The sequence below is a fragment of the Oncorhynchus gorbuscha genome, linkage group LG24, assembly GCF_021184085.1.
Source record: "Oncorhynchus gorbuscha isolate QuinsamMale2020 ecotype Even-year linkage group LG24, OgorEven_v1.0, whole genome shotgun sequence".
NCBI lineage: Eukaryota > Metazoa > Chordata > Actinopteri > Salmoniformes > Salmonidae > Oncorhynchus > Oncorhynchus gorbuscha.
Window position 1 is genome coordinate 4,734,457 of NC_060196.1, and position 27,526 is coordinate 4,761,982.

At 43.2% G+C, this 27,526-nt stretch overlaps 1 protein-coding gene across 4 annotated transcripts in view; it reads right to left on the reverse strand.

Annotated features, from left to right (window-relative positions):
• Positions 1-27,526, reverse strand: part of LOC124012602 (mineralocorticoid receptor-like) — a 112,517-nt gene that overhangs the window by 32,155 nt on the left and 52,836 nt on the right. For 2 of the 4 annotated variants that reach the window (XM_046326405.1, XM_046326404.1), the window contains exons 3-4: positions 20,461-20,588; positions 779-895 (exon numbers count right to left, since the gene is read on the reverse strand). In XM_046326405.1, coding sequence (XP_046182361.1) covers positions 779-895; positions 20,461-20,588 — 245 coding nt within the window. Of the gene's footprint in view, positions 1-778; positions 896-20,451; positions 20,589-27,526 lie in introns of all 4 variants that reach the window. The other 2 variants (XM_046326403.1, XM_046326402.1) reach the window with 1 other exon arrangement.

The window sequence follows — 27,526 nt, forward strand, 5'->3', positions numbered from 1 at the left end:
TTGGAAGCTAAGTGTCATGTTGACCATACCATAGGGCGGTGCACAATTGGCCCAGCATCGTTAGGGGAGGGTGTGGCCAGGGGAGGGTGTGGCCAGGGGAGGGTGTGGCCAGGGGAGGGTGTGGCTAGGGGAGGGTGTCATTGTAAAATAAGAATTTGTTCTTAACTAACTTGCCTAGTTAAAGGTTAAATCAAATTCAAATAGAATATTTTATCGGCACTTTGATTTCTGTTTGTCAGATGTAGTAGTGCTCAAGATATCCTAACAGAACTGTTTTCTGCCTCTCTCAGGGTAACTTTGAGGGAAAGTATGTTAGGAAGTGAATCAGGATTTGGAGACTGTCCACCTTTGACAAAGTACAGTAAGGAAAACATTTGTTCTGTATATTGCAATAGCGGTAAAACGGAAAACCTTTCTTGCTGTATAAGCAAGTCTATTTTGGTTCCCAGGCCGTATCCCAAACTCTGTATCACACGTTAATATTGGCCTGCAAACTGTACTTGGCTGTGGATTCTGTAATGATACAGAAAGTCTCAAAGTAGCAGCAATTTGACTCCACACACTAACCCTCAACTTTGTTGTTTTTACGGTTCTACGACTAGTCGTAGACAGGCAATGGTTCCTGCCATTGAACCCACCTATGATCAGACTAGGAATCTGATTGGCTGCTCAGCAATAATAGCCGTTAGTCCTAGCAAGCTCCCATTTCCATGGAATAGGGTGTTATTTCGGATGCATCGGTTCAGATTTAGGATATCTGGCATTTATGATTCCGTACCTCCGAGATTCATCCCGGCTTGGAGACACTTCCGTACTCGACAGGCCGGACAGTTTTTCCTCCGGATCTTATCGATGATACAGTCATTTCTTCCGGCACACAGGTAGTTGTGCTGGCCTTAACACACACACACACAGACAGGAAGACAGGAAGTTTAATAGTGAGCCAAACGCTGAGAAAAAAGATGGCAGGAAGCTGAACCATATGGAGGACAATAGGATAACTTACAGATGTAGGATCTTAATTTGATCACCCTATTGCAGGAAACCGTTGTGTACTTAATGTTTAAAAATGCTTCAGAAGTTATTTAGACTGACACACAGATTTGATTTTCCCTAACGAACATTTTATCAATTTATTATAATCAACATAATCGTTGAAATCCTGTTGGCGGGATTATTTTCCTGCTGTAGACAACTGGCTCAAATTAAGATCCTACATCTGTACTCAAATGCATTGGAGTGTTTCCGTAATATACTGTAACAACCTAAAATACCAAGAAATCTTGATACCTTAAACCATTGTACACAGACATATACAGTACATATACTGAGGATTTCCTCAACTGGCCAGTATGGTCTCGTGATATGAATACTACATCATAGAAACGTAGGCTTTAGAATTGACTGCACATAACATCAAATGTGATTATTCCACTAGAACTATAAATGGTTACTAATGGTGTCTCTGTATGGTACATGGGTACTATATCTAAACACGAGTGTGGTTGGCTGAAGCATTGGTTGTGTGTGTGTGTGTGTGTGTGTGTGTGTGTGTGTGTGTGTGTGTGTGTGTGTGTGTGTGTGTGTGTGTGTGTGTGTGTGTGTGTGTGTGTGTGTGTGTGTGTGTGTGTGTGTGTGTGTGTGTGTGTGTGTGTGTGTGTGTGTGTGTGCCTGCGCGCAGCCCGTTTGTGTGTCTCTCTCTCTCTGACTAGTGCCTGGGCTGCTCCAGTCTCTGACAGTGATGCTAACAGGCAGAGAATCCCCCTCTGCCTCCCTGCCTAGCCCACAGCTAAACCAAATGATCTCCTGTTTCAGAGAGCCAGCTTCCGCTCCACTGGACCAGCACTGTACGTCTCCTCTTCCTCTCCTCTATCCACCCCTCTTCTTTTCCTCTCTACACGTCCGCCAGCCTCAGAGTGCCACACGCGCCCCCACACACACATTCGTTCCCCAGGCCATGGACGGCCAGCTCAGCGCGCCTGCGCCGTACCACGGAAGCCATACATACACACACAAACACTGTGACTGTCATATGCACACACACACACACTGACCCGAGCTATGGCCAGAAAACCTTCACTATGGTATGTCACAGCCACAGGAAGTGGCCAAGCGAGATGCACCGAGTACAGCCAGAAAACAGGATACAGTGACTTTAGTTCATTACATTTCATCTGATGTTGACAAATTCTGAGTGTCTATGAAAGTGGGGGTCTGCATACGTGCCACAGGAGGTTGGTGGGACCTTAATTGGGGAGGACGGGCTCATGGTAATGGCTGGAGCGGAATCAGTGGAATGGTATCAAATACATGGTTTCCAGGTGTTTGATGCCGTTCCATTTGCTCCAGTTCAGCCATTATTATGAGCCGTCCTCCCCTCAGAAACCTCCACTGCTACATGTATGTGTGTTTTTGTGTGAGTGCCTACTGTACGTGCGTACCTTCATGCATGCATGCTAGTTTCTGAGCATGTGTGTGGGAGTGTTGGCATGCAAGCGAATTGCTGCATTGGCCTTCTGTGTGCATGCATGCATAACTGTTCATCAATGTACAGTATTGTGTGACCATACCGTGTGTGTGTGTGTGTGAAGCTGCACAGTGTGTGTGTGTAGTCTGATCTCTGCCAGGGGAGAGAGGAGAGGAGAGGAGAGGCAGCAGCTGTAGCTAGGTCTAGCTCCCTCCAGTCCTCCACTATTTCTGTCTAAATCACATGACTCTTACATAAGCCCATTTTTCTTGCTCTAAAAAACAGTAAACTGCGACACAGGAAACGCACAACGCTAACCCCTCCCCCCCCCTGCCCTCTTCCCACCCCCTCACTGGCTGGTTCAGACTCTGAAAAAAGGAAAACTTGTCTTGGAGCCCTTCTATCCAGTGTCCAGCTCATTCCCTTGAATCCTGTTAATAATTGTCAGGAAGTTACACACTCCAAATTGTGTGTACATGTACAGTATTTCGTTTGTTCCTGTATGTATTGGTGGATGAGTGTGGATTTTATGTTTCTCAACATTTACAAAAGGTGTGTTTGCTGATAAGTGATGAATCCCTTTTCCAGGGATTTAGCCCCGTACACTTTATATGAACTGGAAAAATATTGTTTATCCTCATCGGCTCTACAGAGAATCTATTCGTTCACATACTTAGAAACTCAACTTACTCTAACAGATTTCCACATTTCCAGATTCATCACCTAGTCCTCAACTATAATAAATATGAAGATGGCGCCGGAGGGGAAGGCTGCCGTCTTATTGGCTCTTAACCAACCATGCTATTTAGTTTGTTTTTTCATAACTTGTTTTGTACATAATATTGCTGCTACGATCTCTTAAGACCGAAAATAGCTTTTGGATATCAGAACTGCGATTACTCGCCTCAGATTAGACAAGTTTTTCTTCATTGAGTCAGACGGGAGGGAGATACTACAGACACCCGACCAAGCCCAGATCCCCAGCGTTCGCTGGAGAAGGAAACTGAGATTTCGCAGAAAAGATCAGGGTGCCTTGTGAAGATCAGGCAAGGAGTGGCTAATTTTCCTTTGCCTTCTGTCCTGCTAGCTAACGTTCAATCGCTGGGAAATAAATGGGACGAACTGAAAGCATGTATATCCTACCAACGGGACATTAAAAACGGTAATATTTTATGTTTCACCGAGTCGTGGCTGAATGACTACATTAAGAACATACAGCTGGGGGCCTCCCGGGTGGCGCAGTGGATAAGGGTGCTGTACTGCAGCGCCAGCTGTGCCATCATAGTCCCTGGGTTTGCGCCCAGGCTCTGTCGTAACCGGCCGCGACCGGGAGGTCCGTGGAGCGACTCACAATTGGCCTAGCGTCGTCCGGGTTAGGGAGGGCTTGGTCGGTAGGGATGTCCTTGTCTCATCGCGCACCAGCGACTCCTGTGGCGGGCCGGGCGCATTGCGCGCTAACCAATGTTGCCAGGTGCATGGTGTACCCTCCGACACATTGGTGCGGCTGGCTTCCGGGTTGGATGCGCGCTGTGTTAAGAAGCAGTACGGCTGGTTGGGTTGTGTATCGGAGGATGCCTGACTTTCAACCTTCGTCTCTCCCGAGCCCATACGGGAGTTGTAGCGATGAGACAAGATAGTAGCTACTACAACAATTGGATACCACGAAATTGGGGAGAAAAAGGGGTAAAAATTCAACACAAAAAAAAGAGAACATACAGCTGACGGGTTATACACTATCAGCAGGATGGAACAGCAGCCTCTGCTAAGACACAGGGCGAGAGCCCATGCATATATCCAGGTCTGTACCCAAACAATTTGAACTTCTACTTTTAAAAATCCACCTCTCTAAAAACAAGTCTCTCACCGTTGCCGCCTGCTATAGACCACCCTCTGCCCCCAGCTGTGCTCTGGACACCATATGTGAACTGATTGCCCCCCCATCTATCTTCAGAGCTCGTGCTGCTAGGCGACCTAAACTGGAACATGCTTAACACCCCAGCCATCCTACAATCTAAACTTGATGCCCTCAATCTCACACAAATTATCAATGAACCTACCAGGTACCCCCCCAAAGCCTTAAACACAGGCACCCTCATAGATATCATCCTAACCAACTTCCCCTCTAAATACACCTCTGCTGTCTTCAACCAAGATCTCAGCGATCACTGCCTCATTGCCTGCACTGTAAAACGCTCCCTGAAACACTTCAGCGAGCAGGCCTTTCTAATCGACCTGGCCGGGGTATCCTGGAAGGATATTGATCTCATCCCGTCAGTAGAGGATGCCTGGATATTTTTTTTAAATGCCTTCCTAACCATTTTAAATAAACATGCCCCATTCAAGAAATTTAGAACCAGGAACAGATATAGCCCTTGGTTCTCCCCAGACCTGACTGCCCTTAACCAACACAAAAACATCCAATGGCGTTCTGCATTAGCATCGAACAGCCCCTGTGATATGCAGCTGTTCAGGGAAGCTAGAAACCGTTATACACAGGCAGTTAGAAAAGCCAAGGCTAGCTTTTTCAAGCAGAAATTTGCTTCCTGCAACACTAACTCAAAAAAGTTCTGGGACACTGTAAAGTCCATGGAGAATAAGAACACCTCCTCTCAGCTGCCCACTGCGCTGAAGATAGGAAACACTGTCACCACTGATAAATCCACCATAATTGAGAATTTCAATAAGCATTTTTCTACGGCTGGCCATGCTTTCAACCTGGCTACTCCTACCCCGGTCAACAGCACTGCACCCCCAACAGCAACTCGCCCAAGCCTTCCCCATTTCTCCTTCTCCCAAATCCATTCAGCTGATGTTCTGAAAGAGCTGAAAAATCTGGACCCCTACAAATCAGCCGGGCTAGACAATCTGGACCCTTTCTTTCTAAAATTATCTGCCGAAATTGTTGCCACCCCTATTACTAGCCTGTTCAACCTATCTTTCGTGTCGTCTGAGATTCCCAAAGATTGGAAAGCAGCTGCGGTCATCCCCCTCTTCAAAGGGGGGGACACTCTTGACCCAAACTGCTACAGACCTATATCTATCCTACCATGCCTTTCTAAGGTCTTCGAAAGCCAAGTCAACAAACAGATTACAGACCATTTCGAATCTCACCATACCTTCTCTGCTATGCAATCTGGTTTCAGAGCTGGTCATGGGTGCACCTCAGCCACGCTCAAGGTCCTAAACAATATCTTAACCGCCATCGATAAGAAACATTACTGTGCAGCCGTATTCATTGATCTGGCCAAGGCTTTCGACTCTGTCAACCACCACATCCTCATCGGCAGACTCGACAGCCTTGGTTTCTTAAATGATTGCCTCGCCTGGTTCACCAACTACTTCTCTGATGGAGTTCAGTGTGTCAAATCGGAGGGTCTGCTGTCCGGACCTCTGGCAGTCTCTATGGGGGTTCCACAGGGTTCAATTCTTGGACCGACTCTCTTCTCTGTATACGTCAATGAGGTCGCTCTTGCTGCGGGCGATTCCCTGATCCACCTCTACGCAGACGACACCATTCTGTATACTTCCAGCCCGTCCTTGGACACTGTGCTATCTAACCTCCAAACGAGCGTCAATGCCATACAACACTCCTTCCGTGGCCTCCAACTGCTCTTAAACGCTAGTAAAACCAAATACATGCTTTTCAACCGTTCGCTGCCTGCACCCGCATGCCTGACTAGCATCACCACCCTGGATGGTTCTGACCTTGAATATGTGGACATCTATAAGTACCTAGGTGTCTGGCTAGACTGTAAACTCTCCTTCCAGACTCATATCAAACATCATCTTTTTGATCATTTATCACTCCAGTGTTAATCTGCAATATTGTAATTATTCCCCTACCTCCACATGCCTTTTGCACACAATGTATATAGATTCTCTTTTTTTTCTACTGTGTTATTGACTTGTTAATTGTTTACTCCATGTGTAACTCTGTGTTGTCTGTTCACACTGCTATGCTTTATCTTGGCCAGTTCGCAGTTGCAAATGAGAACTTGTTCTCAACTAGCCTACCTGGTTAAATAAAGGTGAAATGTCCACTCATCAATGCCATGCTAGGTGTGACTCCAACACCATCATTAAGTTTGCTGATGACAACAGTGGTTGGCCTGATCATCGACAATGATGAGACAGCCTATAGGGAAGAGGTCATGGACCTGACCGTGTGGTGCAAGGACAACCTCTCCCTCAACGTGATCAAGACAAAGGAGATGATTATGGACTACAGGAAAAGGAGGCCCGAGCACGCCCCCATTCTCATTGACGGGGCTGTAGTCAAGCAGGTTGAGAGCTTCAAGTTCCTTGGTATCCACATCACTAACATAGTCCAAGCACACCAAGAAAGTTGTGAAGAGAGCACGACAACATATTCCTCTCAGGAGACTGAAAAGATTTGGCATCGGTCCTCAGATCCTCAAAAGGTTTTACAGCTGCACCATCAAGAGTACCCCCTACGCTGCTGCTACTCTGTTATCTATGCATAGTCACTTTGGTAACTCTACATGTACACATTACCTCTATACCGGTGCCCCCGCACATTGACTCTGTACCGGTACCCCCTGTATGTAGCCCCGCTATTGTTTATTTACTGCTGCTCTTTATTTGTTATTCTTATCTCTTACTTTTTTTAGGCATTTCAAAAAAGACTGCATTGTTGGTTTAAGGGCTTGTCAGTAAGCATTTCACTGTAAGGTCTACACCTGTTGTATTCGGCGCATGTGACAAATACAAATAGATTTGATTTAATCCAAGAAACCATTGCCTCTATTTGTACTCCATAGAAGCATTCCTAGAATGTGAATGTGCACTGATGGACATGGTGGACCATTATTACATCATCATGTTTTCATATACCAGGGAACAGATCAAATCAACATTATACTTTTTATAATGATACCAAAAACACATTTTGTACATAGTTTTCTTTCTATAATGCTATACTTTAATACCATATAAAATCTCCTGCAATCATCTTAAAAGGGCTACGGCTACATTACTACTGTAAGTGCTCAACCAGCTCCAGGAGAGAGAACTCCATTACATTACATGGCAACCGAGGGAGTTCCTGAACGGACTCCATTGATGTCTCTTCTTTGCTGCGTTTGTGACATCAACATCTGGCAACCGGCCTATGAGCGGACCCTGTCTGTCAACTGGAGCATAAAACCTCTATGGGGATATTACTATGTGGGGAATACGATGTCTCCCTATGGGAGACCCTTTTGAACAGCTTTTCTTTCTTTTTTTGGCCCAGGTTGCCAGATACTGAGAACATCCTTGAAAGAAGAGTCTGAGAGGCCCATGTCCTCCACAGATTCAGGTTTAGGCCATACAGTACTGTAGCCTTTAAGCAGTTCCTATTTAAATAGTCTGAACTTGAGACCGTGGCTCGTGTTTCGGTATCTGTCCCGCATTGAGTGAAGAGGCGTTGTCTAAGACACTTGTCATTAGGCTAGGCTATATTTAGTGTTTACCGAGCGTCACACGCACACACGACGACAACGGAGATCCTGCCAGTGGTCTATTCTAGCCAGGCAATGTCTTTTGACATAGACCGACACATTTGACATAGGCCACCTTGGCTGCATACAGCTGTGTAACGACTGTTGTTGTTGGATTAAGGCAGTCGGCTCCTAAATGGCTTTCACCAGATTTAAAAAAACTTAAAAACGCTGGAGAATTTGACACAGGCTCAGAATGAAAAGCACTAATTTGTTTTCAATGACGATGTCTGTCAGAGTGGTATTTTTCAATAAAGTTCTCAACACGTTCCTATTAGATTCATGGTACTCCTTGAAGTCATTCAAACACACACACACTCCTATACATTTTGTATTCAAAGAGAGGGAATAGGCACCCCCCAACCAAGTTGATCTGGGTTTCCCATCTACTCCCCTATTATCTCAAACGTCTGTTATTTTACCCCAGGCTCACAGCCTTACATGTCTCCATGGTCATTATTCTCTCACCGGGACATTCTAATGTGGTTTTATTTCAACATGAAGGTATAGTCCCCATTCTAATGAGGCTTTATTTCAACATGAAGGTATAGTCTATACCTGTGAAGATATAGTCCCCATTCTAATGAGGCTTTATTTCAACATGAAGGTATAGTCCCCATTCTAATGTGGTTTTATTTCAACATGAAGGTATAGTCCCCATTCTAATGAGGCTTTATTTCAACATGAAGGTATAGTCCCCATTCTAATGTGGTTTTATTTCAACATGAAGGTATAGTCCCCATTCTAATGAGGCTTTATTTCAACATGAAGGTATAGTCCCCATTCTAATGAGGCTTTATTTCAACATGAAGGTATAGTCCCCATTCTAATGTGGTTTTATTTCAACATGAAGGTATAGTCCCCATTCTAATGAGGCTTTATTTCAACATGAAGGTATAGTCCCCATTCTAATGTGGTTTTATTTCAACATGAAGGTATAGTCCCCATTCTAATGAGGCTTTATTTCAACATGAAGGTATAGTCCCCATTCTAATGAGGCTTTATTTCAACATGAAGGTATAGTCCCCATTCTAATGAGGCTTTATTTCAACATGAAGGTATAGTCCCCATTCTAATGTGGTTTTATTTCAACATGAAGGTATAGTCCCCATTCTAATGAGGCTTTATTTCAACATGAAGGTATAGTCTATACCTGTGAAGGTATAGTCCCCATTCTAATGAGGCTTTATTTCAACATGAAGGTATAGTCTATACCTGTGAAGATATAGTCCCCATTCTAATGAGGCTTTATTTCAACATGAAGGTATAGTCTATACCTGTGAAGGTATAGTCCCCATTCTAATGTGGTTTTATTTCAACATGAAGGTATAGTCTATACCTGTGAAGATATAGTCCCCATTCTAATGAGGCTTTATTTCAACATGAAGGTATAGTCTATACCTGTGAAGGTATAGTCCCCATTCTAATGAGGCTTTATTTCAACATGAAGGTATAGTCTATACCTGTGAAGGTATAGTCCCCATTCTAATGAGGCTTTATTTCAACATGAAGGTATAGTCCCCATTCTAATGAGGCTTTATTTCAACATGAAGGTATAGTCTATACCTGTGAAGGTATAGTCCCCATTCTAATGAGGCTTTATTTCAACATGAAGGTATAGTCTATACCTGTGAAGGTATAGTCCCCATTCTAATGAGGCTTTATTTCAACATGAAGGTATAGTCTATACCTGTGAAGGTATAGTCCACATTCTAATGAGGCTTTATTTCAACATGAAGGTATAGTCTATACCTGTGAAGATATAGTCCCCATTCTAATGAGGCTTTATTTCAACATGAAGGTATAGTCTATACCTGTGAAGGTATAGTCCACATTCTAATGAGGCTTTATTTCAACATGAAGGTATAGTCTATACCTGTGAAGGTATAGTCCCCATTCTAATGAGGCTTTATTTCAACATGAAGGTATAGTCCCCATTCTAATGAGGCTTTATTTCAACATGAAGGTATAGTCTATACCTGTGAAGGTATAGTCCCCATTCTAATGTGGCTTTATTTCAACATGAAGGTATAGTCTATACCTGTGAAGGTATAGTCCCCATTCTAATGAGGCTTTATTTCAACATGAAGGTATAGTCTATACCTGTGAAGGTATAGTCCCCATTCTAATGAGGCTTTATTTCAACATGAAGGTATAGTCTATACCTGTGAAGGTATAGTCCACATTCTAATGAGGCTTTATTTCAACATGAAGGTATAGTCTATACCTGTGAAGGTATAGTCCCCATTCTAATGAGGCTTTATTTCAACATGAAGGTATAGTCTATACCTGTGAAGGTATAGTCCACATTCTAATGAGGCTTTATTTCAACATGAAGGTATAGTCTATACCTGTGAAGGTATAGTCCCCATTCTAATGAGGCTTTATTTCAACATGAAGGTATAGTCCCCATTCTAATGAGGCTTTATTTCAACATGAAGGTATAGTCCCCATTCTAATGAGGCTTTATTTCAACATGAAGGTATAGTCCCCATTCTAATGAGGCTTTATTTCAACATGAAGGTATAGTCTATACCTGTGAAGGTATAGTCCCCATTCTAATGAGGCTTTATTTCAACATGAAGGTATAGTCTATACCTGTGAAGGTATAGTCCCCATTCTAATGAGGCTTTATTTCAACATGAAGGTATAGTCCCCATTCTAATGAGGCTTTATTTCAACATGAAGGTATAGTCTATACCTGTGAAGGTATAGTCCACATTCTAATGAGGCTTTATTTCAACATGAAGGTATAGTCTATACCTGTGAAGGTATAGTCCCCATTCTAATGAGGCTTTATTTCAACATGAAGGTATAGTCTATACCTGTGAAGGTATAGTCCACATTCTAATGAGGCTTTATTTCAACATGAAGGTATAGTCTATACTATACCTGTGAAGGTATAGTCCCCATTCTAATGAGGCTTTATTTCAACATGAAGGTATAGTCCCCATTCTAATGAGGCTTTATTTCAACATGAAGGTATAGTCCCCATTCTAATGAGGCTTTATTTCAACATGAAGGTATAGTCCCCATTCTAATGAGGCTTTATTTCAACATGAAGGTATAGTCTATACCTGTGAAGGTATAGTCCCCATTCTAATGAGGCTTTATTTCAACATGAAGGTATAGTCTATACCTGTGAAGGTATAGTCCCCATTCTAATGAGGCTTTATTTCAACATGAAGGTATAGTCCCCATTCTAATGAGGCTTTATTTCAACATGAAGGTATAGTCTATACCTGTGAAGGTATAGTCCCCATTCTAATGAGGCTTTATTTCAACATGAAGGTATAGTCCCCATTCTAATGAGGCTTTATTTCAACATGAAGGTATAGTCCCCATTCTAATGAGGCTTTATTTCAACATGAAGGTATAGTCTATACCTGTGAAGGTATAGTCCACATTCTAATGAGGCTTTATTTCAACATGAAGGTATAGTCTATACCTGTGAAGGTATAGTCCCCATTCTAATGAGGCTTTATTTCAACATGAAGGTATAGTCTATACCTGTGAAGGTATAGTCCACATTCTAATGAGGCTTTATTTCAACATGAAGGTATAGTCTATACCTGTGAAGGTATAGTCCCCATTCTAATGAGGCTTTATTTCAACATGAAGGTATAGTCCCCATTCTAATGAGGCTTTATTTCAACATGAAGGTATAGTCCCCATTCTAATGAGGCTTTATTTCAACATGAAGGTATAGTCTATACCTGTGAAGGTATAGTCCCCATTCTAATGAGGCTTTATTTCAACATGAAGGTATAGTCTATACCTGTGAAGGTATAGTCCCCATTCTAATGAGGCTTTATTTCAACATGAAGGTATAGTCCCCATTCTAATGAGGCTTTATTTCAACATGAAGGTATAGTCTATACCTGTGAAGGTATAGTCCCCATTCTAATGAGGCTTTATTTCAACATGAAGGTATAGTCCCCATTCTAATGAGGCTTTATTTCAACATGAAGGTATAGTCCCCATTCTAATGAGGCTTTATTTCAACATGAAGGTATAGTCCCCATTCTAATGAGGCTTTATTTCAACATGAAGGTATAGTCCCCATTCTAATGAGGCTTTATTTCAACATGAAGGTATAGTCCCCATTCTAATGAGGCTTTATTTCAACATGAAGGTATAGTCCCCATTCTAATGAGGCTTTATTTCAACATGAAGGTATAGTCCCCATTCTAATGAGGCTTTATTTCAACATGAAGGTATAGTCCCCATTCTAATGAGGCTTTATTTCAACATGAAGGTATAGTCTATACCTGTGAAGGTATAGTCCCCATTCTAATGAGGCTTTATTTCAACATGAAGGTATAGTCCCCATTCTAATGAGGCTTTATTTCAACATGAAGGTATAGTCTATACCTGTGAAGGTATAGTCCCCATTCTTTAACCTACCTCTCCATCCTTCCCTCTCACACACACATCTAGTGGCCGATGTTCTCTTGGACCTCCATCATTTGATTTATTAGGGTCCCCATTAGTCAACGCCAGTGGTGACAGCTAGTCTTACTGGGGTCCAACACATAGCGAAAAAGACATTACAGACAAAATACTTTACAATTGACATTTAAAAACATGAACATCAAAGACAATGTAATTGATTTCTATTTGGAAGGAAGGAGCAGCGTTCTTTTATAGAGCGGTTTAGAAAATGAACATTTCCGGTAGCGGGCCAAAACAAACGTGACTTCTCTTCCAAATTAAACAGATCAGAAAGTGCTTCAGTGCCTGTTTCTGGGGCTAATAGCTACTCATATACAACCCTCCTGGATTTCCCAACTGCCCTGTCTGTCACAACAGTGTGCGCATGATTTGCTGTTTTTATAAAGTCCCCTGACTCACTGCCGATCCTAAAGGTTAACCCAGTAACCACGGCAACCACATCCGCCCCTACAGGTTGAACTTCCCGCTTTACCACGACAACCACAGTGCTTAGTCCCTCTATAGGAATTCTACTATTTGTGATGCAATAATTCAACAGTCTATGTAATGACATGCATACTGTAGGTGTAGGATAATTGGCACACTTGCATATTTAGCATAATATAGACCTACGCAATTTAATCTGGCTTGGTGTGGTAGGTAGTCACACAAATGTCATTTCAGATACCTATCAGTCAAAACACACAAACTATATTTTCTTCAAAAACGGTCTGCAAAGCGAAGTCACAACACCCATACACACATCAACAGTACACACACACACCCCACACCACAACTTTATCAACACTGCCCCTGCACATATCAACCACAAACCAATGGGCCAGTGATAACATTGATAAAGCCCATCTGATTGGCCTGGCGGTGTTATTTGGTTAAACACTTAAGGTGTATCCTACCCAGCGACCCAGTGCTCGGAACCCTCTTTGCATTGATGTCAAAGAACAAAGGTATCAGCCTGGAAGAGGAAGTAGATGGGTGGTGATCGAGGCCTTTAGTGCCACGGGGCAACGAGGGCATGAGTGGCTCCACACACCATCTACATGGGTCATCTCAGGTCAGGTTGAGTTAAGGACACTGAGGAAACACGGAGGGACCGGTCGGTCTGTTGGCTAGATATTAACTGGCACTCAAGTTTCGATACATCCGCATAGCACTGCCATAGGTCTATTATACAATGGACTAGGACTGCTACTAAGACTACTGCCTACCATGCATCTAAGCTGCACAATACTAGAATGAACCAATTAATAGTAACTGGCAACCGCTGATACTGTAGGCTCATTTGGGTCTGGAGCTGGACAAGTTGAAGGCCAGCCGTAGGCCTACATCCACGTAGCACTGTTTATAAGGCCTACACAATAAACCAGGACTGCTGCTAAGGTGACTAGCATTCAGAGCATAGACAATAGTTGAATGAACCCTGGGTAACCCTGGTACTTGGCCTACTTACTCATGTTGCTAAACCAATTACTATAATCTGCAAAAAAAGATATACTATTCAGGCCTAGTGTTTTATCAATGCATCATCCACAGCTGTTGTTGCCTGCAACATTTAATTAATACAACTGTGGTGTGAAAGGGTTCGGCTTCCATTAAATGACACAATTACTTTTAATTATCTAGCATAATTACTAGAGGCTTAAGGAAATTCTGCACCCTCAGTCAGTCACTGTCTGGCCTTGTTCACTAATTACGTTGACAGTCGTTAATGGGGTCAAGGGGAGGGCACTGTCGTCATGGATTATATAGGTGTCTATAGGCTCTAATACAGGTGTCTGATCAAAAACTGCTTTCACTTGGTAACTTGAATTTCTCGTGGACAGACTAGGTAAATATAGATGTTACGAGCATCTGACCTACAGTAATTAGGCAAGATTTTAGTTCTGGGTTTACCGGGATTAAGGTAACCTTAACGAAGTGGGTCAAACACAACCTAAGAGGTGGTCTTAATGACTTCCTGTTAGTTTATGTAATGTTGTTGGATGGATTAGATAATGCCTGCTTTGATACAATCCATGATTGCTTACTTCACCTTACATTAAAGGGACCAGTGGTGTTCATTGTATGGTACAACTTGGATAAATATGCAATTTTGGAACACCATGCTTATTGTTATGATGGGTATTAACCAGTTATTCTGCATATAGCATGACTAATTCATATCAAATATATCAGAGTAGTCAAAGGACATCACATCTCTATAAAATGTGAAAATGCATATAGCATGATTGTAATAAATATACATTACATCAATGTAGGTTTATTGTAAGTCTGATAGAAGGACATGTATGCCATTCATCTGAGAGGGACTGAGTCTAATAAATGGCTGGGTTTCAGATGCTGTTATATGAGACAACCTGAGACAACCTGAGGCACCCAGTCCAGCTAGAGGAGGCGTCACATCTGATTGGAGCACAGACCTATCAGTAAAAATATAAACCATCTGATTGGAGCATGGGCCTGCCAGTCAACTCATAAACAGTACAATTTGTGTCCTCAGATGAACTTTTCCACTGATGCCCAGAGAGAGAGAGAGAGAGCGAGAGTTTTACATCAGTGTAATGCTAACCATCCCCGTGCCACATACTGCAATACTATACACGGCTAGCCTGTAACACGGTTGAAAGTTTTCACAGTAGACCTTTGAGTTCAATAAAGTCAAATCCAGTAAAATAATAAGTCATGGAATAAAGGAACTGTACTGAATATTATTAAACGGAACGGTATGCCAAACCACTGATGACATGTGAATAATAAGCTCGCAGCACTCAACAGTTAGTCTTACAGACCAGAAAGGGGATGTGTCCCAAATGGCACCCTATTTATTTTAGTGCACTAGTTCTGACCATAGCCCTGTGCACTGTTTAGGAAATAGGGTGCCGTTTGAGACGCAAGCCCAGAGCAGCAGTCCACATGGAGTGGTTTACAGAGCCCAGCTGTCTTGTATCAACACACTGTCTCTGGGATGACTTCAGGGATAGGGGAGGGTTAAGGTTAGGGAGGATAGGGAGGGAGGGAGGGACTAGTTCAATGTGGAGGGGAGGGGGATAGGGGAGGGATAAGGGAGGGAGGGGTAGTGGTGGGGAGGGGGTAGACTAGTTCAATGTGTGAAGATGCTTGGCTTGAAAGGTACTATATCCACACTGGGATAGGGTAGGGGGGGTGGGGAGGGGGTAGTAGAGACTAGTTCAATGTGTGAAGATGCTTGGCTTGGAAAGGTACTATATCCACACTGGGATAGTGGGGGGAGGGATAAGGTTCAATGAGGGGAGGGGTACTAGTCCACACTGGGATAGGGGAGGGGTAGTGGTGGGGAGGGGGTAGTAGAGACTAGTTCAATGTGTGAAGATGCTTGGCTTGGAAAGGTACTATATCCACACTGGGATAGGGGAGGGGTAGTGGTGGGGAGGGGGTAGTAGAGACTAGTTCAATGTGTGAAGATGCTTGGCTTGGAAAGGTACTATATCCACACTGGGATAGGGGAGGGGTAGTGGTGGGGAGCCTGAAAAGTTAGTTTTGTAGGTACTGTATGCGGTGAAACAACGACCAACAAGGCTCAGAAATGAATGATAATTTGTCTATAACTTTATAGGAGATAATGATTCTACAGCAATACCTCTGGGTGTTATTCATAAGCCCCCGTAACCCTTTCCATTTAGCAACAGCTGCTAAGCTCAATAAATGATGCCTTGTGCTCAGCTACACAGAGAAGGCTATTTGTCATATCAACTAAATGTATATAAAAAGACAAACGAACGAGTATTAAAATGCATACACCGTTATTCTCTAAATTACGATGGAATATTTATTCATTTAAATGAGAGATCTTTAAGGGAACAGTTAGTGGGCGAACATTTCCATAATGAATTAAACATCATCCGGTTTCAGTCTGGTGGGAGGCAGCATGGAGTGGAAAGGGAAAGGGAGATACCTAGTCAGTTGTACAACTGAATGCAATCGAAGAGGGGTGCGGGTGGGAGGCTGCCTTAATCGACATCCACGTCATCAGGGGAACAGTGGGTTAACGGCCTTGCTCAGGCAGAACGACAGATTTTGACCTTGTCAGCTCGGGGATTCGATTCAGCAACATTTCGGTTACTGGCCCAAGAGGTGTATATCCTGTATATGAGAAGTTCCATTGAGATCAGAGTGGTATACTGTTCAGCCGACCACAGTTTAAAGCTACACTTACCAAACCACCAAAAACTACCATTCACACAAACCCAGTCCATCCCTAGTTTACGTCCAACCCAAAATTATAACCTGAATTATAGATTAGATTCCAGTTCCTTCCACTACTCACACACTCCGTAGCATGGTCCCAGACCTGTTTGTATCGCCTAATCCTATGGTTAATGCCACACAAAGAGATCTGAGACCAGCCTATAGACTCCTCGACTTTATCATTGAAGGGAAGCGTACACAGGATTTTAATGTGAGCTGACGATGAGTAAAGAATACTAACTAGCTGTGGGTTGTAAATGGGTCTGAGACTCTGAGTCTGTAACTGGGTCTAATGGGCGGGGGCAGAAGGAGGCCGTCGTGCCTGTGAGGCAGCTGGGGGGCGCCTTGACAGAAATGAAACATGGATTATTTCTCCCGTTGTTTTGACATTGTCCTGCAGTCTCCTCTCATAGCTCATTATCAGATTCACAGAGGCCAGGTTTTCACATTGAGGAAGAGGAGGAGAGAGGATGAGGAGAAAGGGGGAGGAGGAGAACTAGAACGTCTCCTCACGTCCTACTTACACCTCTCCGGAGCTCGGTGCTGACACATCACTTTAGTTTTCTTTCTCTCGCTCTTGTTCTCTCTCTCTCGCTTACTTTCTTTCTCAGCCCCTCCTCTCTGTGTCTGTCTGTCTCCCCCTCTCGCTCGCTCTCTCATTCTTTCTGTCTGCCTCATTCTCTCACTCCCCCTCCCTTCTATGTCTGTTTCTCTGCCCTCTGTCTCTCTTCTGCAATTCTCCTGTCTTTTTCTCCTACTTTCATTTTATACCCTACCTCTCTTTCCCTCTACCTCTCTTTCCCTCCCCCTTTCTTTCCCTCCCCCTCTACCTCTCATCCTCTCTCCCCCAACCTCCCACTCTTAGCAGCTATGCTGATGTAAATTAAGCGCTAGCTGGGCTCACTGCACACATCACAATGGACACACATACTACAGTACAAGCAACCTTGATGACATCAGCCCACTAGTTCACATAGTTTGACCAGGCAGCAGCTGCACCAGAACAGACCCCAGAGTAGTCAGTTCAAACATAATATACAAGACACTACATTACCCACAATTCCTATAGATTGTAACTAGGCTATTCCACATCTAAGAGAGAGAGAGAGATGGCCTACAATAGCTGACAGTATCAGTTTAGATGTGACACAATCTTCTCCTTAAGTAATTTTAAGGAGTAGGATACTTGTCCGGATGCTTATAAGAAATCTCGCTACACCCTCTGACAAACCATTAAACAGGCAACGTTCAATACAGGACTAAGATCGAATCGTACTACACCTCTCTGATGCTCGTCAGATGTGGCAGGTCTTGCAAACTATCACGGATTACAAAGGGAAACTCATCCGCGAGTTGCCCAGTGACGCGAGCCTACGAGCGAAATGCCTTCTATGTTCGCTTCAAGGCTAGCAACACTGAACCATGCATGAGAGCACCAGCTGTTCCGGATGACTGTGTGATCATGCTCTCCGTAGCCTATGTGAGTAAGACCTTTAAACAGCATGCGCTGACCAGCTGGCAAGTGTCTTCCCTTACATTTTCAACCTCTCCCTGACCCAGTCTGTAATACCTACATGTTTCAAGAAGACCACCATAGTCCCTTTGCCCAAGAAGGCCAAGGTAGCCTGTCTAAATTACTATCACCCTCTAGCACTCACATCTTTAGCCATGAAATGCTTTTGAAAGGCTGGTCATGGCTCACATCAACACCATCATCCCAGACCCCCTGGACCCACTCCAATTCTCATACTTCCCAGACAGATCCACAGAGGACGCAATCTCTATTGCACTCCATACTGCCCTTTCCCACCTGGACAAAAGGAACACTTGCGTGAGTATGCTGTTCATTGACTGCAGGAAACAGAGGGCCGAGAACGCCCCCATTCACATCAACTACTTCGTACCCCTGCATATTATAATATAATAATAATATATGCCATTTAGCAGACGCTTTTATCCAAAGCGACTTACAGTCATGTGTGCATACATTCTATATTGACTTGGTACTGGTATTCCTTGAATATTGTCTCATTATTTTATTGTTTCCTTTTTCATTTCCATTATGATTTCCTTTGACATGTTTTATACATTTGTCTTTAACTCTGCATTGTTAGGAAAGGGCTCGTAAGTAAGCGTTTCACGGTAAAGTGTACACCTGTTGTTTTCGGCGCATGTGACAAATACAATTTGATTTGATCATTTGACATGGCTATCTAACACACAGAAAGAGGACATGTTTAGGGGCTAATTGAACAAGTGAACAAAGTAGCAGTTGTTCCACAGAAATCACAGCAGTTTCCCATGAGGCAAACAGTCTACAGATTCCAACTGTGTATCCCATTTGGAATTGAATGAGCCTAAAATAAGACTGAATAGGCCTGGGTGATAACACTCTTAACCAACCTCATGTGGCCAACTCTGCTGCCTGCTTTCTGCACAAACAGCTGCACACACACACACACACACACACACACACACACACACACACACACACACACACACACACACACACACACACACACACACACACACACACACACACACACACACACACACACACACACACACACACACACACACACACACACACACACACACACACAGATCTTCAGCTGTTATATGTTAACTCTTCCCAGCCCTCCCAGGCACGCTCAGAGTGGAATGATATAATTTCTGATCCGATAACCCAGGAGACCTAATCCGGTTTCATAGGGATACATATATTGACTGTTTGTAAATATCATCAAATGAAGACATAATTCAATAGGAGTTCACTGTAGTTCCTCAGTTGACTGCTGAAAAAACACCTACCGACTGCCTTGTTGGTGCTTGCCTGCCTCCTCGGAGTGTGTGTGTGTGTGTGTGTGTGTGTGTGTGTGTGTGTGTGTGTGTGTGTGTGTGTGTGTGTGTGTGTGTGTGTGTGTGTGTGTGTGTGTGTGTGTGTGTGTGTGTGTGTGTGTGTGTGTGTGTGTGTGTGTGTGTGTGTGTGTCCGTGCACGTATGTGTGTGAGATTTAGCCCAGCGCCTCACGCTACACACAGTAATGAAAAGCGCATTATGAGTTTTAGTTTTTTTCCCAGCTAAAACACAGCATAAAGGGCTGTTATGGGAGAAGTATGTAGTTTGTGAGGTTTTTATGACGTTTTCAGTCCTCTTAGGCCACAAACTGTACATGCGGAGCAATTTAACCTTATTTGTTTCTGACTGAGTCATACATTTCTGTTTAAAACTATAAATATTTGACAGGTAATTATCTAGAAGCTCCAAAAATGGAGTCATTCGTAAACACTAGTTTACGACTTCCTTTTAAACTTTATTGGTATTTCTTTAGACTGACTGGTCTGGTGTCACCTCTCTCTGGGTGAGTATGTTTTGGGTTTGGGCTACTTTGTTGCTAGCTCAGCATTTTCTCCTGGAGGTTATTCCTCTAAGACTATATGGACACTGGTGTGAGTTAGCCTAGCGCCAGGGCGCTAACTTAACTTAGCACTGAGGTTTAAACCCGCTAATGGAGGGGTTGTTTTTCGCACACAACCAAAATGGCCGACAATTATATTTAAAGGCCATATTCACATTTTCTGACCAGGCATATTTCTGTCCCCAAACAACTGTACTACTATAGACAGAAAAGCAGATTATAAACAGAAGCTCTTTAAAATGCATTTCACACTTTCTTTAAGACTTTACTTTACACTGTGTCCCATATGGAGTCTGAGGCCATAGAAGGGAGGGTTCCTCAGACTTCAACAGGTGGCACACTAGTAAGCACCCAAACCCAGACCCAAACGGAAAGGCATATCATACTTTTCCTACCTTCTACGGCTCTCTTGAAGAAGACCTTGCAGCTGCCGCATGTAACAACCCCGTAGTGACATCCCGACGCCTCGTCCCCGCAAACCAGACACACTTTGGCTGTGGACGACGGGTGTCTCAGCGATGCGCTGAAACAAAAGCACACACAGAGACGACACAGTTTAGCCTTTAAAGCTGACAAAGTAATTGTTATCCAACAACATCAGAAACGGAGGCCTCTGAGATGCTGTGAAACATTCACAATTTTACTACGTAAACAGTACATTAGCCGCACAATGTGGCTAACCATGAGGATCCCTGCCAACAGAAAAGAGAAAGGACTTTGCACTTGTCAGATTTACTGCAGCGAGTTGGAAATGACGCTGACAGAAACACAGAGGAGACGTCTTTAGCAGGCTAAGAAAAACAAAGGACAGACAAGAGGCTGTGAGGAGGGGTGTGTGTGTTTTTGTCTGTTTGTGTGTGTGTGTGTGCGTGCCTGCGTGCGTATTTGTCCAAAATAACAGCAAGACTGTGGAGTTGATTTGGCCCAGATGACAGAGTACAGATTAACGTCAGAAACACTACAGTCAAAAGTCAGAAACTGTTAGCAGATGTTACACTAGGCTGACCTAACAATATCTCCCCTTCAACTACCTATCGCTGATGTCTAAGGTCAACTTTGAAACAACTGTTTCCTAAATAATGGATTCTAAGATATGAAGGCTATAGGTCTGATCTACGCCGTTGTCCACATGTGGAGAGAGATGTCAAACCAATGTAGATAGACTATCAGCCAAGTTGATAATGGGACAGCTCCCACTATGGACTGACCGGGCTGCAGAGTTCACATCCTGTTATGTCACTGAGTCTTGCTCCATAGTTAATGATTCTCCAGGTGGTAATCAGGGGCGAGGACTTAACTTGTTATTGATGACACGGATAGGTCGAACACTTAGTCACACACACACACACACACACACACACACACACACACACACACACACACACACACACACACACACACACACACACACACACACACACACACACACACACACACACACACACACACACACACACACACACACACACACACACACATAGGTGGATCGCTTAGTCACTGGACTCAGGGCATTGTAGGCCACTTATGTATGCGTTGATGTGATGACACATCACACAAGTTTGCTCAATCATGTTCTCCCTTTCTATGTTGTGAGTCATGCTATGGCTTACTGGGTCACTATGGCTTACGGGGTCATTATGGCTTACGGGGACATGTTCTAATAATATGCCAGACGAGTTCACCTATGTCTTAGGTCAACTTAACCAGAGCGTACTGGGGTTACGCAAGAAATACTGAGTGACGACTCAATATTGTACTGTGTAGCCAGTGTCATTGGTCAATTGGCCTGCGGTACTTAGGCAAGATCGAAAATGAGGCTTTGATAAGATATGACTATGCTGTTACGGTAGATAAGTTAAAATCTATACTGTAAGTTACACGCACCATAAAATACATCTCTAGAGAGAGGGAGGCAGGGAAGAAAAGAAGCGTATATTTTGCCCAAACATTTAAAAACGGACCAGGCCTGGGTGCTCCAAATAGTTTAGCTGAATCAGCAGAGATCCGATTAAATCGCTGGGTGAAACCTGACATAGTTTTCGGGGCAGGAACTCGACAGCGGCACAGTGATGTCCTGTGGAAAGGTTTGAAAGTGACCCTTTCAAATGCTCTGGAGCAGTCGTGAATACACTGTGCACAGTGGGTAACATATAGAAGGCTTGTTTCTCAGGGTGGGACATTCATTAATGTCAGTTATTAATGTCTACTCCAGATACTGAGTCAGCCATAACCAAAAGAGGACTATGTAGAGAGAGACGTAAAAACCAGACAGAGCACAGCGTTGTTATTGACAAGATGGCTTATTATTCCCGGGGCATTTGAAGTGTTTAATGTAAGTTACAGTGCTGTGGAGTAAATGTTGTACATGGTAAAAAAAAATATGTTTAGTCTATAATACACATTTTTGCTGATTTACACAAAAATAACCTATGCACACAAATAAACACACATGCATAGAAACACACACACCCCCCCTACCCCCCCCCCCTCCGAAACAACAAAAACAAGGAGATAGGTACAAAAACAGGACATGTCGTATCAAGACATTTAAAAACGACCTCCCTCCAGCCCCCCTCCTTCCAACTAATTACCTCGCTCATCTCAATCAATAACTCACAAGGTGATTGTCTGGTTAGCATTCTCCCGACATCCTTCATCAAACGAGCTATCTTCTCTCACAGACACACACACACACACTCAGGCACACACACGGGCTCTAACACGCACACTTCCTGCCAGGGCTTGCTGGAGGGGGGTGAACCAACAGCGGCAAGCAGATACAATCAGGAGCGCTGATCTAATTCAACCTTGACCATCTACACACACATTAAATTTCTTAGCGCGATTAGAGGAGTCTCTATCGAGATGTGTGAGTGGATCTGTCTGGCACTGGGCCTGTGTGTGTGTGTGTGTGTGTATGTGTATGTGTGGGTGGTTCTATTTATTATCAGCCTGCTAAGCAGACCTCATTTCCCACAAACCCAGTCATCTTTCCCACACCAAAATGCATTGACTGGACTCTGTAATATCAGCAAAACGATGCAGAGATGTGTGGTGAATACAGGGCCAGTAAGCCAGTTGCCTTGCCACGTCACAATAAACTCATCCACCCACCCCCACCCCACGCCCCCGCCCCCGCCCCTCGCTGCCGGCCGGTCCCCGACAAGGTGACTTCCCCTCCCTGGGAGGAGTTATGTAGGTCATCCCGACTCCTGCTTATGAAACAAGCAGACAGACAGCGGGCCAAGGCTGGCTGCAGTGACTGTGCACACACACACAGCCCCAACAGAACTGTAGTATAGTGAAGGAAGACAACACCCAGCCCAGTCAGGATAGAGAACTGACACATACATACAGACATGGATGCATATGAAATGGCACCCTATTCCCTATGGGCTATCTCTGCATACCTGTTTCTGGAATGTTTGATGAATGTTTTTACATGAACCTACCAAACAAACATTCTGGAATCTAATACTTGTTAGTTGGTATGTCTTTATTTCATTAGCAGATTTCTACTATACAGTTAAACTGTGAAACCTCTATGGCAGCGGTGTTCAAAGTTTTTAAGATGGGACCCAATTTTTTTTGCCAGAATTTCTGGGGACCTTATTTTTCCCCAATAATTTCTTGTGACCCCGCCATACCTCAAATATAATGACACAACCTTAAAATGGGTAATTTCATTTTTAACCAATAAATACATTTGCTCAATAAAATTTAATTTTTCAAATTAGCTTTCTCAAAAATGTGATTTTTTGTACATTTTGGCAACCCCACCGCAGTTCCCCCGCGACCCCGACTTTGCATGGCACTGCTCTATGGAGAAACAGAGACAGTTGTCCATTTGTATGAAGAGCTCTATTGTACTTTCACCAGGATCAGCGTAACCACAGCTCTCTCCGGTAATGTCTGTTTATTGCAATGAGCTCAACCTCTTTTAATACTACAGCCAGATATTAGTGTCATCCTTCCATCTGTTCCTGACTAAAACCGTGCCAACACCCAAATGTGCTTTATAAGGCTGCAGCAACAAACTAACACTAATAATCAGTCATTTTATATGTTTCGCCGAGTACGTGTTGATGAACAGAATCACTTCTTTGGTCTGTGGAAATGATATTCGGTGTTGTTGGTGTTGTTTTGAACAGTAAGTATGCTATCAACCGTTGCAGTTAGCATAAGTATATAACGCAACATTCAACCAGCACTCTGCGATGAATCAGAATCACAATGTCAATATCTACCAATTTTTCAGTTCAACTCTTTATACATGGAGTATACCAAACATTAGGGACATCTTCCTAATATTGAGTTGCATCTTCCCCATTTGCCCCCCGGAACAGCTTCAATTGGTCGGGGTATGGACTCTACAAGGTGTCGAAAGCGTTCCACAGGGATGCTGGCCCATTTGGACTCCATTGCTTCCCACAGTTGTGCCAACTTGGCTGAATGTCCTTTGGGTGGTGGACCATTCTTGATACACACGGGAAACTGTTGAGCATGATAAATCCAGCAGTGTTGCCGTTTTTGACACAAACAGGTGTCAAACATACCCCATTCAAAGGCACTTAAATATTTTGTCTTACCCATTCACTCTCTGAATGGCATTTTACCTGGTCAGTTTATGTCATGAAAAGAGCTGGTGTCCTTAACATTTTGTATACTCAGTGTATATGACTTACTTAGTCTATAATGGATTAATCCTAATATACAGTGCCTTGCGAAAGTATTCGGCCCCCTTGAACTTTGCGAACTTTTGCCACATTTCAGGCTTCAAACATAAAGATATAAAACTGTATTTTTTTGTGAAGAATCAACAACAAGTGGGACACAATCATGAAGTGGAACGACATTTATTGGATATTTCAAACTTTTTTAACAAATCAAAAACTGAACAATTGGGCGTGCAAAATGATTCAGCCCCTTTACTTTCAGTGCAGCAAACTCTCTCCAGAAGTTCAGTGAGGATCTCTGAATGATCCAATGTTGACCTAAATGACTAATGATGATAAATACAATCCACTTGTGTGTAATCAAGTCTCCGTATAAATGCACCTGCACTGTGATAGTCTCAGAGGTCCGTTAAAAGCGCAGAGAGCATCATGAAGAACAAGGAACACACCAGGCAGGTCCGAGATACTGTTGTGAAGAAGTTTAAAGCCGGATTTGGATACAAAAATATTTCCAAAGCTTTAAACATCCCAAGGAGCACTGTGCAAGCGATAATATTGAAATGGAAGGAGTATCAGACCACTGCAAATCTACCAAGACCTGGCCGTCCCTCTAAACTTTCAGCTCATACAAGGAGAAGACTGATCAGAGATGCAGCCAAGAGGCCCATGATCACTCTGGATGAACTGCAGAGATCTACAGCTGAGGTGTGAGACTCTGTCCATAGGACAACAATCAGTCGTATATTGCACAAATCTGGCCTTTATGGAAGAGTGGCAAGAAGAAAACCATTTCTTAAAGATATCCATAAAAAGTGTCATTTAAAGTTTGCCACAAGCCACCTGGGAGACACACCAAACATGTGGAAGAAGGTGCTCTGGTCAGATGAAACCAAAATTGAACTTTTTGGGAACAATGCAAAATGTTATGTTTGGTGTAAAAGCAACACAGCTCATCACCCTGAACACACCATCCCCACTGTCAAACATGGTGGTGGCAGCATCATGGTTTGGGTCTGCTTTTCTTCAGCAGGGACAGGGAAGATGATTAAAATTGATGGGAAGATGGATGGAGCCAAATGCAGGACCATTCTGGAAGAAAACCTGATGGAGTCTGCAAAAGACCTGAGACTGGGACGGAAATTTGTCTTCCAACAAGACAATGATCCAAAACATAAAGCAAAATCTACAATGGAATGGTTCAAAAATAAACATATCCAGGTGTTAGAATGGCCAAGTCAAAGTCCAGACCTGAATCCAATCGAGAATCTGTGGAAAGAACTGAAAACTGCTGTTCACAAATGCTCTCCATCCAACCTCACTGAGCTCGAGCTGTTTTGCAAGGAGGAATGGGAAAACATTTCAGTCTCTCGATGTTCAAAACTGATAGAGACATACCCCAAGTGACTTACAGCTGTAATCGCAGCAAAAGGTGGCGCTACAAAGTATTAACTTAAGGGGGCTGAATAATTTTGTACGCCCAATTTTTCAGTTTTTGATTTGTTAAAAAAGTTTGAAAAATCCAATAAATGTCGTTCCACTTCATGATTGTGTCCCACTTGTTGTTGATTCTTCACAAAAAAATACAGTTTTATATCTTTATGTTTGAAGCCTGAAATGTAGCAAAAGGTCGCAAAGTTCAAGGGGGCCGAATACTTTCGCAAGGCACTGTATGTAACTACTTTTAAAGGGTTAGTTCGGGATTTCCCCAGAGTCAGATGAAATCGTGGATACCATTTTTGTCTCTACATCCAGTATGAAGGAAGTTAGAGGTGGTTTCGCCATGCATTAGCATAATGATTCTAAGTCCACAGGAATGCTAGCATGCTAGCTGTTCCAATAGGCGACTCCCTAAAACAAACACACCACTTCAATACAGCTATGACAGGAACGGAGTTTTCATAGCAGGTTAGGAGAGCATTTACCCTATCCTTAATCCTAAACCTTTTCCTAACTTTAACCTTATTCTCCTAACCTGCTACATAAATTCTCCTAATCTGCTACAAAAAGTAACTTCCGGTCGTAGCTGTATCAAAGTGGCGTGTTTTAAGGGAATCTCGTTCCCATAGACTTCCAGTCATTGCACTAAAGCTAGTTAGCAACTTTAAACTGCAAGCAGATACATAAAAAACGTATCCACGAGTTCATCTGACTCTGGGGAAGTAGATAAAGGGCCTCATTGCCAAAATCCTGAACTATCCCTTTAAGAGCCCAATGTTCTACCACCACCAGACACATGCAAATGCAGGTGATATATCTAGCCTCAAGATACATGTCTAAAAGGGAACTCTTATTCTTTTCACTCTTGACCCCAGTCTCTTTTACATTAGACATGTTCCATTGGAGACTAACTCAAGGAGACTACCAATGCTACCAGAAGATCAAAGACCCCCCCCAGTCCTTTTAAAATATATTTCTTTACAAAAAGTCCCAGGGAAGCATTTTCATTGTTTGTAGTCTACCTTTAATCTTCAACCAATAACACAGGCGATACAATAGCAGTTTATTTCATTGCACAAATCTCTCGGCAGAATAAGTTGAGCAAACAACCTTTATTTCTCGCCCTGCCTCGCTCCATATGAATCCGTAAAATATCTATGGGATTGATTTCCCCCCGCAATATCTCACTAGAGACTCTATTTTGTCTCAGGGGACTATATGATAATGGGAAAACTAGATAAGGCCGGAGATGTGATTGTGGGTGTGAAGCCAGAAAAGAGCCACTCACTGACTGTGCGGCGAATGCGTTATTGGGCAACAACAGGACAGATGTTGGCGCTCAAACTAG